At 46.6% G+C, this 17,846-nt stretch overlaps 1 protein-coding gene across 1 annotated transcript in view; it reads left to right on the plus strand.

Annotated features, from left to right (window-relative positions):
- Positions 1-17,846, plus strand: part of itgb4 (integrin, beta 4) — a 136,798-nt gene that overhangs the window by 114,217 nt on the left and 4,735 nt on the right. Inside the window, 5 exon segments of the mRNA XM_068004453.1 lie at positions 2,230-2,355; positions 3,510-3,656; positions 4,830-5,018; positions 10,412-10,567; positions 15,648-15,812. Coding sequence (XP_067860554.1) covers positions 2,230-2,355; positions 3,510-3,656; positions 4,830-5,018; positions 10,412-10,567; positions 15,648-15,812 — 783 coding nt within the window.

A 17,846-nucleotide genomic window follows, 5' to 3' on the forward strand; every position in this document is an offset into this window, starting at 1 on the left:
ATCTCTCACCTTCTGCTTCTGACTCACACTAAAAACTAAACTGAGTCTACAGCAAAAGTGGAACATAACTTGCGCTGAGTTCGGAAACGTGATACGTTTTAACTTTGGGAGAGCAAACTAAAGTAACCGAGTAATAGTTAAGAGCAATTTATCTTGTAGTTTGGTCCCTTCTTCTCCTGAAAACGCTTTCTCTTGCTGGCTTAAAAAGAAGGAAAAAAGTGGAGTTCGTATAATGCCTTTCATATCCTTATCACGTCCCACAGCCAATGGGTCAGTTTGGACATGGCAACCAGTGTTGTTGTGCAGGGTAAATCTCCACATGTGCCAACTGTCCTCCAGTTCCTTGCGCAAGAGGCCATTCTTCATACCTGAGCCCAGACAGTGAGTGTTGGCAGTATAGTCAACCAGGGCAGGCATCACAGCTGACCCAATCCTGTTCTTACCCAACAACCACGTGTACACTTTCCATCATTGGTTAGGCCTCAGCTGGAGTATTCTGGGCACCAGACTTTAGAAAGGATGTCAAGGCCTTGGAGAGGGTCCAGAGGAGATTTACTAGAATGGTACCAGGGATGAGGGACTTCATTTCTGTGGAAAGACTAGAGAAAGTGGGAATGTTCTCCTTAGAGCAGAGAAGGTTAAGGGGAAATTTAGTAGAGGTGTTCAAAATTATTAGGTGTTTTGATAGAGTATATAGGGAGAAACTTTCCAATGGCAGGTGGGTTAGTAATCAGAGGACACAGATTTAAGGTAATTGGCAAAAGAACCAGGGGGGAGATGAGGAGAATTTTTTTACACAGCGAGTTGTGATGATCTGGAATGCACTGCCTGAAAGGGTGGTGGAAGATTCAATAATAACTTTCAAAAGGGAATTGAATAAATACTTGAAAAGGAAATATTTACAGGGCTATGGGGAAAGAGCGGGGGAGTGGGACTAATCGGATAGCTCTTTCAAAGAGCCGGCACAGGCACGATGGGCCGAATGGTCTCCTGCTGTGCTGTATCATTCTATGATAAGTGATCAGGAGCAGGAACCCTGGCAGAATTTTCCCTTCCCTTATGGTGGGGAGAGGGGAAGCAGGCACTGGAGCCAGTTGTAGCGCATCAGTAGATGGGAGAGATGCTTTTTCGCCCGAATCTCGAGTGTTGGGCAAGCATGCACGACTCAGTTGATACACATGAGCATATGAAAAAGGACAAGGAAAGGCCAGGTGCTCCATCTAGCCTGACCCAAACAGTCATAATGCCTTAATGCTTCACGATTAAGACATTCCCTCCCTACCCGCGACCATGTGATTTCTTGGGAGAGGCGAAAACTCAGCTAAAAACCCAATTAGGAAAATAAAATCTGCAAAATTTCTCTCTGAACCCCCCCAAGATGATCGAAACTAGTCCAGCAGACCACATTGATATTGGTGGTAAACTGAACTCATTGTACTGTGGAATTTGACAGTTCATGTTGTTGCTATCCTATAAAAGAAAGAAAGAATAACTTGCATTTATATAGCGCCTTTCATGACCTCAGGACCCCCCAAAGCATTTTACAGCCAATGAGGTACTTTAGAAGTGTACTCGCTGTTGCAATGTATGATTCACCCTGATATCAGTGCATATCACTGGCAAATGGAGGCTCCACCTAAACAGGTCGTCTGCTGTTGCAGTACCTCACTCCCAGCTCTGCAGATCAAAACAGCTAGTAGAAAGTGATGCACGCCCAATATCACATGTTAGGACTATCACTTCAACCCGTCACAGCCCTGAACTCCCTTGACCAGTGACCCCCACCCAGTGGGTAAATGGAGTGTTGGTGGCAGGTCAGTACCTGTAGGATCAGTGTGTGTCATCTCTTCATACTTTCATTTAATGGTTCGACCTTTTGGTTTTTAGAGGATTCCTTCCCCCGCCCCCTCCCCCAGCCCAATCCCATTCCTACAGTTTGTACTGTCCCATATCTATAGCAACTGCCCTTCAACTCATCCTGCTCAAAAGAATGGCCAACAAAACCTCTTCTGGTGTTTGTTGGGCGAGAGTGGAGTTGATGAGTTCCACAGTGAAACATGCAGGAGGAAAGTCCATGAGGTAGAGCCTGTGGAACTGTACCCCGGCAAGAGTCAGCGCCTTCAGGGGAGGAAGGTTGGAAAAATGTACTGCTCCTGGGTGTCTGCGATAAATGTAATGACTGTTCCGGTACTGTTTTCCTGAATTCCTGAGAGATGCTTGTTTGTGCAGGAACACCAATGTATGGAAAGAAGGGAGGTAACTACATGATCACGCAGCAGATGATTGGAGGGAGGAGACGCACTGAATCCGAGGATGTAAATGCTGCCCTTGAGAACCTGGAGATGGTTCTACATGGTTAGACCTCTTCCAATACATTTCCATAGAATCTGCTTCTTATTCACAGTCATTACATCCTGGACTAACATTTAATGCAACAACAACAACAACAACAACAGCTTGCATTTATATAGCGCCTTTAACCTAGTAAAACATCTCAAGGTGCCTCACAGGAGCGATAACAAACAAAATTTGACACCGAGCCATGTTAGGAGATATTAGGACAGATGACCAAAAGCTTGGTCAAAGAGGTAGGTTTTAAGGAGCATCTTAAAGGAGGAGGGAGAGGTAGAGAGGCGGAGAGGTTTAGGGAGGGAATTCCGGAGATTAGAACCTAGGCAGCTGAAAGCACGGCCGCCAATGGTGGAGCGATTAAAATCAGGGATGCGCAAGAGGCAAGAATGGGAGGAGTGCAGAGATCTCGGAGGGTTGTAGGGCTGGAGGAGGTTACATAGATAGGAAGGGGCGAGGCCATGGAGGGATTTCAAAACAAGGATGAGAATTTTAAAATCAAGGCATTGCTGGACTGGGATCCAATGTAGGTCAGCGAGCACACGGGTGATGGGTGAACGGGACTTGGTGCGAGTTAGGATCCAGGTAGCAGAATTTTGGATGAGCTCAAGTTTATGGAGGGTGGAAGATGGGAGGCCGGCCCGTAGAGCATTTGAATAGTCAAGTCTAGAGGTAACAAAGGTTGGATAAGGGTTTCAGCAGCAGATGAGCTGAGGGAGGGACGGAGACGGGCGATGTTATCGAGGTTGACCATGAAATCCTGCGCTGCGAGGGCAGAAATGGCAGGAAATACATCAGGTGATGTGTCTCCTTTATTTGCATGGCTTCAGGAATAGCTTATTCTGTGCCCATCCCCAAGACCACTAGAAGTCCCGATAGGCGGGGAAATTGGCGGACATTTGTAACTGGGCCCTGCCCCAATTTCTGGCCTCGCACCTATCAGCTTACATAACGTTACTTTTTCAGACATGAAGCTGCAGAACTTGAGGCTTTGGCTCAATGAGGTAGATGTTCTACAACTTTAGACAAGGCCCTGAAAGGGAGTTGTTGCCTTTGCAGAACTTTAGCTCCAAGAGATGTTTGGGCCTGTGTTTTAATGTTAATTTGACCTGAGACTTTCCCAGTTTTACGGATTTAATTCTCTGTCTTTTCCCCCGTAGACAACAGATCTCCTGGGATCCCAGACACTCCGACCCGTCTTGTGTTCTCTGCGCTTGGAGCAACCTCTCTGAAAGTCAGCTGGCAGAAACCTCAGTGTGACCAGGAGGTCCTGTGCTACCGAGTCACATACCAGCCTCTTCTGGGAGGTCAGTCCCATCTCCCCACACTCCATGAACCAAAGCAGCGGCTGGGAGCGCTGTGCCTCACTGATTCTCTCAATGTCAGAACCGATTCCCAGTGCAGTGCGAAGGGCAGTTGGCCCGGAGTTTCCTGCAAAGAAATGTTTCTCCACTCGCAAACATTACAGATTAGAATTGAGAAATAATCCAATGCATTTGGAGAAAATAAGACATTTACAGACAGAGAGACCAGTATATAGTCAGAGACAAATATATACATATACAGAGAGACCGACATATAGACAGACAGATATATAATATACAGAGAGATCGGCATATAGACAGACAGATATATAATATACAGAGAGACCGGCATATAGAGAACCAGACAAAGACAGACATTTAGAATCATAGAATGGTTACAGCATAGAAGGAGGCCATTCGGCCCGTTGAGCCCGCGCCGGCTCTTTGTCAGAGCAATCCAGTTATCCCCACTCCCCCACTCTTTCCCCATAGCCCTGCAAATTTTTTCCCTTCAAGTATTTATCCAATTCCCTTTTGAAAGTTATTATTGAATCTGCTTCCGCCACCCTTTCAGGCAGCACATTCCAGATCATAACTACTCTCATGTCGCCTTAGTTCTTTTGCCATTCATCTTAAATATACATATACAGAGAGACCAGCATAGAGACAGAGACAGAAATGTACATATATGGAGATACCGGCATATAGACCGATGTATACATATACAGAGAGACCAGCAGATAGGCAAAGACAGACATATACATATACAGAGAGACCAGCATGTAGACAGAGATAGATATATACATATAGAGAGATGGACATATCGACAGGGACAAACCTATACATATACAGAGAGACTGGCATATAGGCAGAGACAGACCAGGATATGGTTTGGAGATGAAGCCCCAATTGCATTTAGGGCAGAGGGGACCCCCAATCCTGAGGTGAACTCATGTAGCTCCAAGACATGCTGACGTTCATGATGGAATAGGTATTTTGGACAAACCAAAGCAGGCAGGTTTTGGGGTAACTGACATGTAAATGCAACGGTTAGCAATGCTACACATGTTAGGAGAGTGTGTGAGAGGAGAAAGGGCGATTGTTATTTAGCTGTGATTCTGATCTATCCACAATGTGATGATTTTGAACTTTACTCAGTCTCTTGTGATGTTGCAGGTGAGATGAAAGTAATTGACATCTCGGACCCCAATGACAATTCCCTGATCATCAACGATCTTCTACCCAACTACTCCTACATGTTCAAGGTGAATGCTATGAGTGAAAAGGGGTGGGGTCCTGAGCGAGAAGGAGTCATCACCATTGAATCCAAGGTGGATCCCCTGAGCCCTCTCAGCCCAGTCCCAGGTAATTATCAGACTGACCAGTTTGAGGTACCTGTCCTCGATATATTTCCATTAGTTGCCGTTAGTGCGGAATCAAGCACTGCAGTGTTACAGAGCGCAAGGAGTTCATCCAGGAATTTTATTTTTTTATTATTCGTTCATGGGATGTGGGTGTCTCAGAGACAAGGCCAGCATTTATTGCCCATCCCTAATTGCCCTTGAGAAGGTGGTGGTGAGCCGCCTTCTTGAACCGCTGCAGTCCGTGTGGTGAAGGTTCTCCCACAGTGCTGTTAGGAAGGGAGTTCCAGGATTTTGACCCAGCGACGATGAAGGAACGGCAATATATTTCCAAGTCGGGATGGTGTGTGACTTGGAGGGGAACGTGCAGGTGGTGTTGTTCCCATGCGCCTGCTGCCCTCATCCTCCTAGGTGATAGAGATTGCGGGTTTGGGAGGTGCTGTCGAAGAAGCCTTGGCGAGTTATTGCAGTGCATCCTGTAGATGGTACACACTGCAGCCACTGTGCGCCGGTGGTGAAGGGAGTGAATGTTTAGGGTGGTGGATGGGGTGCCAATCAAGCGGGCTGCTTTGTCCTGGATGGTGTCGAGCTTCTTGAGTGTTGTGGGCGCTGCACTCATCCAGGCAAGTGGAGAGTATTCCATCACACTCCTAACTTGTGCCTTGTGGAAAGGCTTTGGGGAGTCAGGAAGTGAGTCACTCGCCACAGAATACCCAGCTTCTGACCTGCTCTTGTAGCCACAGTATTTATATGGCTGGTCCAGTTAAGTTTCTGGTCAATGGTGACCCCCAGGATGTTGATGGTGGGGGATTCGGCGATGGTAATGCTGTTGAATGTCAAGAGGAGGTGGTTAGACTCTCTCTTTTTGGAGATGGTCATTGCCTGGCACTTGGAGGCTTCTCTGTAATCTACACACAATTTGATGTGCTCTTAGAGTTAAATTCAATTACATGAGAAAAGACCTGTGATAATTTTGAATACCTAATCGACTGGAGTGTGGGCTCATGAAATAACTTAATGTGTTGCTCTGTATGACAGGAACTTGGGCCAATTCAAGAGACCTAAATAAGCTAGGATTGGAGAAAAGTAATTCTAAAATTGGCTTGACTTCCCTAATGCATGTTTACCTTTATTTATCCCTCAACTAACACCATTATTTTATTGCTGTTCATGGGATCTTGCTGTGCGCAAAGTGGCTGCAACGTTTCCCTACATTACAACAGTGACCACACTTCAAAAGTACTTCATTAGTTGTAAAGTGCTTTGGGACGTCCCAAGGTCTTGAAAGACGCTATATAAATGCAAGTTCTTTCTTTCTTTTCTTTCAGGCCCATAATTTGACGTCCCGACGATCCAAATTCTGGCTGTTGCCGAGAGCAATACGAATGACCCTGATTTTTCGGATGGTGCTCCTGCTCTTTCTGTAAAAGTCGTCGTTCATTCAGTTTTCCATCAGGCTGTAGAGTGGAGAGACCCACCTCGTGTCATCCACACTCCAGTGTAGTAGGACTATTCCTTCAGATTGGTCAATGGGCCTACTCCCTGATTTTTATCAATGGATTTAACAGTCCCAATTTGTCAATGACTCCCGAGTAATGGACCGTTTCCCCAAGAGCTATTTTTAAAAAATTTGTTCTTGGGATGTGGGCAAGGCTGGCATTTATTCCTATCCCTCGTTGCCCTGAGAAGGTGGTGCTGGAGCTTAAGTAGTGGTTGTCTTTATAACTGAGTGACCTGTCAAACTATTCAAAGGGCATTAAGAATCAACCGGGTAGGGGCGGCAGGTTCCCTTCTCTGAAGGACACCAGTGAACCAGGTAGGTTTTTACAACAATCTGGGTTATTACTAAAATATGTCAATTAATTCAGTTTGACAACTTGACATAGTGGGATTTGATTGCACAATATTTGGATCGGTGATCGAGCAGCATAACCGTTACACACATGGCTCCATAGTGTTAGCTCCTTATATACAAGAGTTGGGTAAGCATAGTTGACTGATAGGCACACACATAGAATGTACAGCACAAAAACTGGCCATTCGGCCCAACAGATCCATGCTGGTGTTTATGTTAGAACATAAGAACATAAGAAATAGGAGCAGGAGTAGGCCATACGGCCCCTCGAGCCTGCTCCACCATTTAATCAGGTCATGGCTGATCTTCAACCTCATTTCCACTTTCCTGCCTGATCCCTATATCCCTTGATTCCCCTAGAGTCCAAAAATCTAACGATTTGTCTTGAATATACCCAACGACTCAGCATCCACAGCCCTCTGGAGTAGAGAATTCCAAAGATTCACAACCCTCTGAGTGAAGACATTCCTCCTCATCCCAGTCTTAAATGGCCGACCCCTCATCCTGCGACTATACCCCCTAGTTCTAGACTCCCCAGCCAGGGGAAACAACCTCTCAGCATCTACCCTGTCAAGCCCCCTCAGAATCTGATATGTTTCAATGAGATCACCTCTCGTTCTTCTCCACTCCAGAGAGTATAGGCCCATTCTACTCAATCTTTCCTCATAGGACAACCCTCTCATCCCAGGAATTAATCTAGTGAACCTTCGTTGCACCGCCTCTAAGGCAAGTATATCCTTCCTTAGATAAAGAGACCAAAACTGTACACAGTACTCCAGGTGAGGTCTCACCAAAGCCCCGTACAATTGTAGTAAGACTTCCTTACTCTTGTGCTCCAACCCCCTTGCAATAAAGGCCAACACGCCATTTGCTTTCCTAATTGCCTGCTGTACCTACATGCTAACTTTTTGTGTTTCTTGTACAAGGACACCCATGTCTCTCTGAACACCAACATTTAATAGTTTCTCACCATTTAAAAAATATTCTGCTTTTCTATATTTCCTACCAAAGTGAATAACTTCACATTTCCCACATTATACTCCATCTGCCAACTTCTTGCCCACTCACTTAACCTGTCTATATCCCTTTGCAGACTCTTTGTGTCCTCCTCACAGCTTACTTTCCCACCCAGCTTTGTATCATCAGCAAACTTGGATACATTACACTCGGTTCCACACAAGCCTCTTCCCAACTTTATTCATCTAACCCCATCAACATATCCTTCTATTCCTCTCTTATTCTATTCCTTTCTCCCTTATGTGTTTATCTCGCTTCCCATTAAATGTATCTATGCTAGTTGCCTCAACTACTCCTTGTGGTAGCAAGTTCCACATTCTAACCACTCTCTGGGTAAAGAAGTTACTCCTGAATTCCCTATTGGATTTATTAGTAACTATCTTGTATTTATGGCCCCTAGTTTTGATCTCCCCCGCAAGTGGAAACATCTTCTCTGCATCTACTCTTATCAAACCCTTTCATAATCTTAAAGACCTCTATCAGGTCACCCCTCTGTCTTCTCTTTTCTAGAGAAAAGAACCCCAGACTGTTTAATCTTTCCTGATACGTATAACTTCTCAGTTCTGGTATCATCCTAGTAAATCTTTTTTGCACCTTCTCCAATGCCTCTATATCCTTTCTATAATATGGAGACCAGAACTGTTCACAGTACTCCAAGTGTGGCCTAACCAATGTTCTATACAAGTTTAACAAAACTTTTCTGCTTTTCAATTCTATCCCTCTAGAAATGAACCTCAGTGCTTGGTTTGCTTTTTTTATGGCCTTATTAACCTGCATCGCTACTTTTAGTAATTTGTGTATCTGCACCCCCAGCTCCTTCTGCCCCTCTACCCCATTTAGACTTTTATTTTCCAAGGAGTATGTGGCCTCCTTATTCCTCCTACCAAAATGTACCACCTCACACTTATCTATATTGAAATTCATTTGCCAATTACACGCCCATTCTGCATGTTTAATAATGTCTTCCTGTATTTTGTCGCAGTCTTCCTCAGTATTAACTGTACCCCTCAATTTAGTGTCGTCCGCAAATTTTGAAATTGTACTTCTAATTCCTGAGTCTAAATCGTTTATGTAAATGGTGAACAACAGTGGTCCCAGTACTGATCCTTTTGGAACACCACTTCTCACCTTTTGCCAGTCTGAGTGACTACCTTGAACCCCTACTCTCTGTTTTCTGTTATGTAGCCGGCTTGCTATCCATTCTGCTACTTTCCCCCTGACTCCGCATGCTATGACCTTAGTCATGAATCTACTATGCAGTACCTTATCCAAGGCCTTTTGAAAATCCAAATATATTACATCTACTACACTACCCTTGTCTACTCTTTACCGCTTTACCACTTTTTTAAAAATCAAGAAACCCAGCTGAAGGGTCAAAACCATAGTGCAGGACACCAGTAAAGTTTAAAAAGAGTAGGAGAGAAGATGAAGTAAATCGGGAAGTAGTGGTTGGATGACTCCAATATTAAGTTTTAAAAGCCAGTAGATAGTAGCAGGAAGGGATGACTGAAGGAGGGGAGAAGTCCAGCTTGGCTCAGTTGGTAGCACTCTCATCTCTGAGTCAGAAGGTCGTAGGTTCAAGCATCATTCCAGGATTGATCATATGAGGTTGACCCTCCCAATGCAGTACTGAGGGAGTGCTACACTGTCGGAGATGCCGTCTTTCAGATGAGACATTAAACAGGGTCTGTGGATGTAAAAGATCCCATAGCACTATTTGAAGAAGAGCAGGGGAGTTCTTCCCAGTGTCCTGGCCAATATTTATCCCTCAACCAACATCACTAAAACTAATTACCTGGTGATTTACCTCATTTGTTGTTTGCGAGATTTTGCTGTGTGCAAATTGGCTGCTGCATTTCCTACATTACAACAGTGACTACACTTCAAGAGTACTTCATTGGCTGTAAAGCGATTTGAGAGGCATTATAATAAATGAAAATTATTTTTCCTGCCCATAACTTTGAGATTCAGAGAATAAATTATGGCAGGAGACAATGTAAGAATCCCTTCTTCCCCCACCCCCCCACCCTACCTCTGCTCTTTCTCTCCTGAAGGCATCTCCTATTCACTATTGACCAAATGACCATACCTTTGAGCCTAGGTGATGAGAGCTGGCAGACTGTTTTACCAGTGGTGGCATCACAACTGAGTCTGATCCTGTCATCAGTCATTATCCACACACATGCTCCAAGCAGCACTGATCATAGTGATCAGGATTGAGAACTCTAGCTCTCGCATTCTAGCCCAGGAGTGCTGAGGACAATTGTACTGGCCCCATCTGCCACCCTATCTGAGATAAGCTAACTCGGCACAGACCAAGCGGTTAGAACCTGGGACCATGTCGGCCTGTGTGGCTCAGTTCCACTCTACATTCATCAGCTGTGCAATCGGGGAGCTGGTGCCATGAGTCTTGAATTTGATGCGGTGACTGTTGGTAACTCGTTGCATTACTGGATGGTGAGTGCAGCTCTGCACTGTTGTGTGGAATTGAATGCATGCTAACTCTCCCTGTTGATCGCCCTCAGGCTCTCCTTTCACACTGAGCACACCCAGTGCTCCAGGACCCCTGGTATTTACTGCCATCAACTCTGAGCTACTCAAACTGAGCTGGGAAAAGCCCCGCAAACCAAATGGAGACATCATGGGCTACCTGGTGACCTGCGAACCATTGGACGGGCAAAGTAAGCACCAATACAATCTCTAATAATCACCCGTTTCTCTCCGCAGGAAGTTATTAGCTGTGGCTCAATGGTAGCACTCTTTCATCTGAGTCAGAAGGTTGTGAATTTAAGTCCCACTGCTGAGACCTGAGCACATAACCTAGGCTGACGCCCTTGTGCAGTACTGGGGGAGTGCTGCACTGTCGGAGATGCCTTCTGTCGGATGAGACGTTAAACCGAGGCCCCGTCTGTCCTCTCAGGTGGAGGTAAAAGATCCCATGGCACTTTTCGAAGAGATGGGGAGTTCTCCCCAGTATCCTGGCCGACATTCTTCCATCACCCAACAACACAAGTTAACTGGTCATTGTTGTCTGCAGGACTTTACTGTGCACAAAAGTGGCTGCTTCATTTACCCACATATTAACAGTGACTGCCCTTCATTGTATGTGAGGTGCTTTGGGACATTTCTTTCTGTAGCGTCTCCTGTATCTGCATTGAGTGGTAGGGCTTTGGCTTGGATGAAGAGGTCAGTCAAAGACATAAGACATGGCATAAGACATGGAACTGGTGTCCAGAGAGTGCAGCAGGTTTCCAGGTTTGGTCTCCTGTCTCCCTCAACTAAGGTGGACCCTCACTGTATCAAACAAGGCTGGTTCGCCAAAAGGCTGAATTCGTACCAGTGCCCGTGGAGAGGGTTTTCAGTGGTTTTGCTGTCTAGCTGTCCTTAATACCACAGCAATCCTCAGTCAATAATTGTACCTTGTTCCCAGGCAGCCCATGCATCATCGCGCCACCGTGAAGTAGGGCAGTGATGGGTTGGGACATGTGGCTGAAAATCTGTGGCCTATCCATGGGGGAAAAGCTGGAAATCAGGCCAGGACTTGGATACACCCATCCTAATGTGGGAGATTCCACCATGGCCTGTTGAGGGGCAGAGTGTCTGCCCACCCAAAACAAGGCCATCGGGGTAAGGGGTGGGGGTGGGGGCCCGGCCTCCCTACGTCAGGGGTTCCTGTGACCCTGGATCTTAGAGGGACCCGGTGTAGGGTTGGCAGGGGTATGCCTGGTGAGAGCAGACAGTACCATACTGCCAACTGACGGAAATGGGGTCCAGGCTGAGCTTGTGGCCTGGAGTCCCAAAAGAAATGGGATTGAGGTTTTTTTTAATATATTTAAGCTCAGCCACCTTATAAAGGAGGGTGCTGGGAGCATCTCAAACCTCTTTCCAGGGAGAAGGTCACAAATTACAATGATGTGGAGCAAAGTGGGCACTGTAGAACCCCCCCCCCCCGCCACCCCAACTACCTATTAATTGTATCAAGTGATTTACATCAATGAGTGTTAATTGTATTCAGGTGGTGGGTATCAATTGGGGACTCTCTTGTATACTTTTTATAGGAGACCTTATCCAGGGTGTGGTGTGTGTGTAAGGGGAATCTCTGTGAATAAAGGCTTGGAAGCAACTGAAGACTAGGCTCTAGAATTCTATCCATCATCACCTGGCTATTCAATTCATAAGACTACCCCCTTATTTGGCTCGGTGTCAAATTTTGTTTGATAACGCTCCTGTGAAGCGCCTTGGGATGTTTTACTATGTTAAAGGCGCTATGTAAATGCAAGTTGTTGTTGTATCTAACCTATCAAATCCTTTTATCATTTTAAACACCTCAATTAGATCATCCCTCAACCTTCTAGACTCAAGGGAATACAAGCAAAGTTTATGCAACCTGCCCTCCTAATTTAACATTTAAAGCCCCGGTATCATTCTGGTGAATCTACACTGCACCCCCTCCAAAGCCAATATATCCTTCCTGAGATGCAATGCCCAGAACTGAACGTACTCCAGGTGGAGTCTGACCAAGGCTCTGAACAACTGAAGCATAACTTCCTCCCCTTTGTATTCCAGCCCCATAGAGATGGCCTTTTTGATTAGTTTTTGTACTAGTTCACTAGCTTTTAGTGATTTATATACATGGGCTCCTCCACAGTTCCTAGTCTCTTACCATTTAGAAAATGCTCTGATTTGCCTTTCTCGGTGCCAAAGTGGACGACCTCACACTTCCCCACACTGAACTCCATCTGCTACAGTTTTGCCCACTCGCTTAATTTGTTTACGTCCCTGTGTAACTTTTTGCTTCCATCTACACTATTCACTGTGCCTCCTAACTTAGTGTCATCAGCAAACTTGAATATACAGCTCTCTATTCCTTCATCCTAGTCATTAATATATATGGTGAAAACCTGAGGCCAGTAAAGATCCCTGGGGAACACCACTTGCCACATGTCGCCAATCAGAGAATGTTCCCTTTATCCCTACTCTCTGTCTCCTGCCTCCCAACCAATTTCCAACCCGTGTCACCAGGTTACCTCCCATTAAACTAAAGTTGGGATATTACAGCAGATGATGAGAATGTGAGGCAGTGTTCATGTTCTCAGATTGACAAGGAGCTGTCGGGAGAACTTTATCCCTCGGACTTGCTTTGTTTGAAGGAAGTAACGGGATATTTACGACGCACTGACACTCGTTCTCTTTATTCTGTTACTGCATTCATTGCAAAAACAAAGTATTAAATGAAGAAACAAAAAAAAAGCAGGTAATGCTGAAAATCCATAGGGAGAGTCAGTCAAAGTCTGAGAGAGAAAAGACAGGTCAATATTTTGATGTAGACCCTTTGTCGATGGATAATTCCACCCAAAATGATAACCTCTCTTGACTCTTCACTGATGCTGACAGAATGGCTTAGTATTTCCAGCATTTTCTATTTTTTTAAAGCTTTAGAATTATTGTTTCCGTCAGAAGGAAAACAGAGAAAATGTTCCATCCTTGGGACTGAAACACCCTCCTCCTCAAATTTCTTCCCCCCCCACCACCCCGCCCAATACACTGCTGGGAGGAGCATTTCAATGGCCCTGCTGACTCCCGAGGTGACACTCCTGGTGTGTTCCCGTAGGTGGTGTTCCCCACGCCCACTCCCAAAGTGTACCTGTAGGTGGCGCTCCCCATGCCCCCTGGTGTGGTCCTGTAGGTATCACTCTCTGTGCCCCCCCCAGTGTGTCCCTGTAGGTATCACTCTCTGTGCCCCTCAGTGTGTCCCTGTAGGTATCACTCTCTGTGCCCCTCAGTGTGTCCCTGTAGGTATCACTCTCTGTGCCCCTCAGTGTGTCCCTGCAGGTATCACTCTCTGTGCCCCCCAGTGTGTTCCTGTAGGTATCACTCTCTGTGCCCCTCAGTGTGTCCCTGCAGGTATCACTCTCTGTGCCCCTCAGTGTGTCCCTGTAGGTATCACTCTCTGTGCCCCTCAGTGTGTTCCTGTAGGTATCACTCTCTGTGCCCCTCAGTGTGTCCCTGCAGGTATCACTCTCTGTGCCCCCCAGTGTGTTCCTGTAGGTATCACTCTCTGTGCCCCCCAGTGTGTTTCTGTAGGTATCACTCTCTGTGCCCCTCTGTGTGTACCTGTAGGTATCACTCTCTGTGCCCCCCCCAGTGTGTCCCTGCAGGTATCACTCTCTGTGCCCCCCAGTGTGTTCCTGTAGGTATCACTCTCTGTGCCCCTCAGTGTGTTCCTGTAGGTATCACTCTCTGTGCCCCTCAGTGTGTCCCTGCAGGTATCACTCTCTGTGCCCCCCAGTGTGTTCCTGTAGGTATCACTCTCTGTGCCCCCCAGTGTGTTTCTGTAGGTATCACTCTCTGTGCCCCTCTGTGTGTACCTGTAGGTATCACTCTCTGTGCCCCCCCCAGTGTGTCCCTGCAGGTATCACTCTCTGTGCCCCCCAGTGTGTTCCTGTAGGTATCACTCTCTGTGCCCCCCAGTGTGTTTCTGTAGGTATCACTCTCTGTGCCCCTCTGTGTGTACCTGTAGGTATCACTCTCTGTGCCCCCCCCAGTGTGTCCCTGCAGGTATCACTCTCTGTGCCCCCCAGTGTGTTCCTGTAGGTATCACTCTCTGTGCCCCCCAGTGTGTTTCTGTAGGTATCACTCTCTGTGCCCCTCTGTGTGTACCTGTAGGTATCACTCTCTGTGCCCCCCCAGTGTGTCCCTGTAGGTATCACTCTCTGTGCCCCCCCCCAGTGTGTACCTGTAGGTATCACTCTCTGTGCCCCCCCAGTGTGTCCCTGTAGGTATCACTCTCTGTGCCCCCCCCAGTGTGTCCCTGTAGGTATCACTCTCTGTGCCCCTCAGTGTGTCCCTGTAGGTATCACTCTCTGTGCCCCTCAGTGTGGTCCTGTAGGTATCACTCTCTGTGCCCCCTTGTGTGTACCTGTAGGTATCACTCTCTGTGCCCACTTGTGTGTTTCTGTAGGTATCACTCTCTGTGCCCACTTGTGTGTTCCTGTAGGTATCCCTCTCTGTGCCTGCCAGTGTGTTTCTGTAGGTATCACTCTCTGTGCCTCTCAGTGTGTACCTGTAGGTATCACTCTCTGTGCCCCCAGAACATAGGAACATAGGAACTGGAGTAGGCCATTCAGCCCCTCGTGCCTGCTCCGCCATTTGATAAGATCATGGCTGATCTGTGATCTAACTCCATATACCTGCCTTTGGCCCATATCCCTTAATACCTTTGGTTGCCAAAAAGCTATCTATCTCAGATTTAAATTTAGCAATTGAGCTAGTATCAATTGCCGTTTGCGGAAGAGAGTTCCAAACTTCTACAACCCTTTGTGTGTAGAAATGTTTTCTAATCTCGCTCCTGAAAGGTCTGGCTCTAATTTTTAGACTGTGCCCCCTACTCCTAGAATCCCCAACCAGCAGAAATAGTTTCTCTCTATCCACTCTATCTGTTCCCCTTAATATCTTATAAACTTCGATCAGATCACCCCTTAACCTTCGAAACTCCAGAGAATACAACCCCAATTTGTGTAATCTCTCCTCGTAACTTAACCCTTGAAGTCCGGGTATCATTCTAGTAAACCTACGCTGCACTCCCTCCAAGGCCAATATGTCCTTCTGAAGGTGCGGTGCCCAGAACTGCTCACAGTACTCCAGGTGCGGATGCCCAGGGGCAGAGTGGCACGAAGGTATCACTATCGTTAGATATCAGACTGCGGTCAGCAAAAAGCACTCACTAATTTCGCCCACACTGTATCTCGATTCCTCCAACAGGTGAGGTCAAGACTTACCAAGTGGAGGGTGACGATGCAGAGATGACTCTGATGGTGCCCCACCTCAGCGAAAATGTTCCCTATAAGTTCAAGGTTCAAGCAAAGACGACGCAAGGTTATGGTCCTGAGCGCGAAGGTATCATCACCATCGAATCACAGGATGGAGGTAGGAGCCAGCACGTCGAATTACATAAAATGTACAGTACAGGAACAGGCCGTTCAGCCCAACAAGTCCATGCTAGTGTATAGGCTCCACATAAGCATAGTAACTGAGGAATCAGCCGGGAACAACGAACACATCACAAGCAATTGTCACTTACCCCCTGAATATTCCTGGTCTGTATGGGTCAGTTAATCACTGCCTTAAACAGCTGAGCCCTTAAGCGGCCAATCAATTTGATTGGTTTTGTTATTTATGATCTATCTCTCTCTATCTCTCTCTCTCTATATCTCTCTCTGTCTCTCTCTCTCTATCACTCTAACTCACTCTCTCTATCTCTCTCTCTAACTCAGTCTCTCTATCTCTCTAACTCACTCTCTATCTCGCTCTCTCTAACTCACTCTATCTGTCTCTCTCTATCACTCAATCTCTCTATCTCTATCTCTTTCTCTCTATCTCTATCTCTCTCTCTAACTCACTCTCTATCTCGCTCTCTCTAACTCACTCTATCTGTCTCTCTCTATCACTCACTCTCTCTATCTCTATCTCTCTCTATCTCTCTCTTTCTCTCTCTTTTATTGATGTTCCTGCGGGTTGCGTTGGGGAGGGGTTGTGCAATGTTCCAGTTCTTGACAATATTGAACCTGCAAAAACAAAATTTAAATATTAGGAAATCTGTAGTAAAAAGGGGAGTCAGGGAGAACTTTTTTCAACCAACGAGTAATTGAGTAGTGGAATAAGTTACCAGGGGAGGACAGTGAAGTGAACAGTTTAAATATGGTGGAGGTAATTGGATGTGAGAGAGAGGGATCGAGGGACCTGGCGAGAAGGGATCGAGGGACCTGGCGAGGAGGGATCGAGGGACCTGGCGAGGAGGGATCGAGGGACCTGGCGAGGAGGGATCGAGGGACCTGGCGAGAATGGATCGAGGGACCTGGCGAGGAGGGATTGGAGGACAAGTTGAGAATGGATCGAGGGATATGGTGAGAAGGGACTGAGGGACACAGTGAGAAGATGAGTAGTTGAGGTTAATCCCTGAAAAAAGGACAGGCTTGTTGGGCCTAATTGACGTTAGTTAGTGCTAAAAGCTCTGGTATACTTTATAGATTGTAAACAATTTTACAACACCAAGTTATAGTCCAACGATTTTATTTGAAATTTACAAGCTTTCAGAGGCTTCCTCCTTCCTCAGGTAAATGACATTTACCCGAGGAAGGAGGAAGCCTCCGAAAGCTTGTAGATTTCAATTTTTTTTTTTTTTTATTCGTTCACGGGATGTGGGCGTCGCTGGCAAGGCCGGCATTTATTGCCCATCCCTAATTGCCCTCGAGAAGGTGGTGGTGAGCCGCCTTCTTGAACCGCTGCAGTCCGTGTGGTGACGGTTCTCCCACAGTGCTGTTAGGAAGGGAGTTCCAGGATTTTGACCCAGCGACAATGAAGGAACGGCGATATATTTCCAAGTCGGGATGGTGTGTGACTTGGAGGGGAACGTGCAGGTGGTGTTGTTCCCATGCGCCTGCTGCCCTTGTCCTTCTAGGTGGTAGAGGTCGCGGGTTTGGGAGGTGCTGTCGAAGAAGCCTTGGCGAGTTAGTTGGACTATAACTTGGTGTTGTAAAATTGTTTACAATTGTCAACCCCAGTCCATCACCGGCATCTCCACATCATACTTTATAGAGCCAACATTTCAACTAGTGCTGCTACTCATTAGTTATCCCATAACCTGAAATCTGCAACCATGGGTCTCTTTGGCCTAATGGTTAACGGCAGTGCTGCCCAGACACACAGACCAGAGGTCCCAGGCCCAATTCCTGGTGAGCTGAGTGAATGGGTTTCCGCTACAGCAGTCACCGTACGGGGTCCCCACAGGGACGTCTGTCCCTGTTGAGTAATGCGTGTGTGGACATTGAATGAGGACAGGATTGAGCTCAGCTGTGATGCCCTTCACAGGATCTCTCTGAGATTTGAGGCCAACTCTGCACCCTCCCCACAAACTCCGGTGTGCAGCCAGTCTAGAAACCAGCTGATCGGCTGTTGTGTAAC

This window comes from Heptranchias perlo, chromosome 23 (assembly GCF_035084215.1).
Source record: "Heptranchias perlo isolate sHepPer1 chromosome 23, sHepPer1.hap1, whole genome shotgun sequence".
In the NCBI taxonomy this organism is placed as follows: domain Eukaryota; kingdom Metazoa; phylum Chordata; class Chondrichthyes; order Hexanchiformes; family Hexanchidae; genus Heptranchias; species Heptranchias perlo.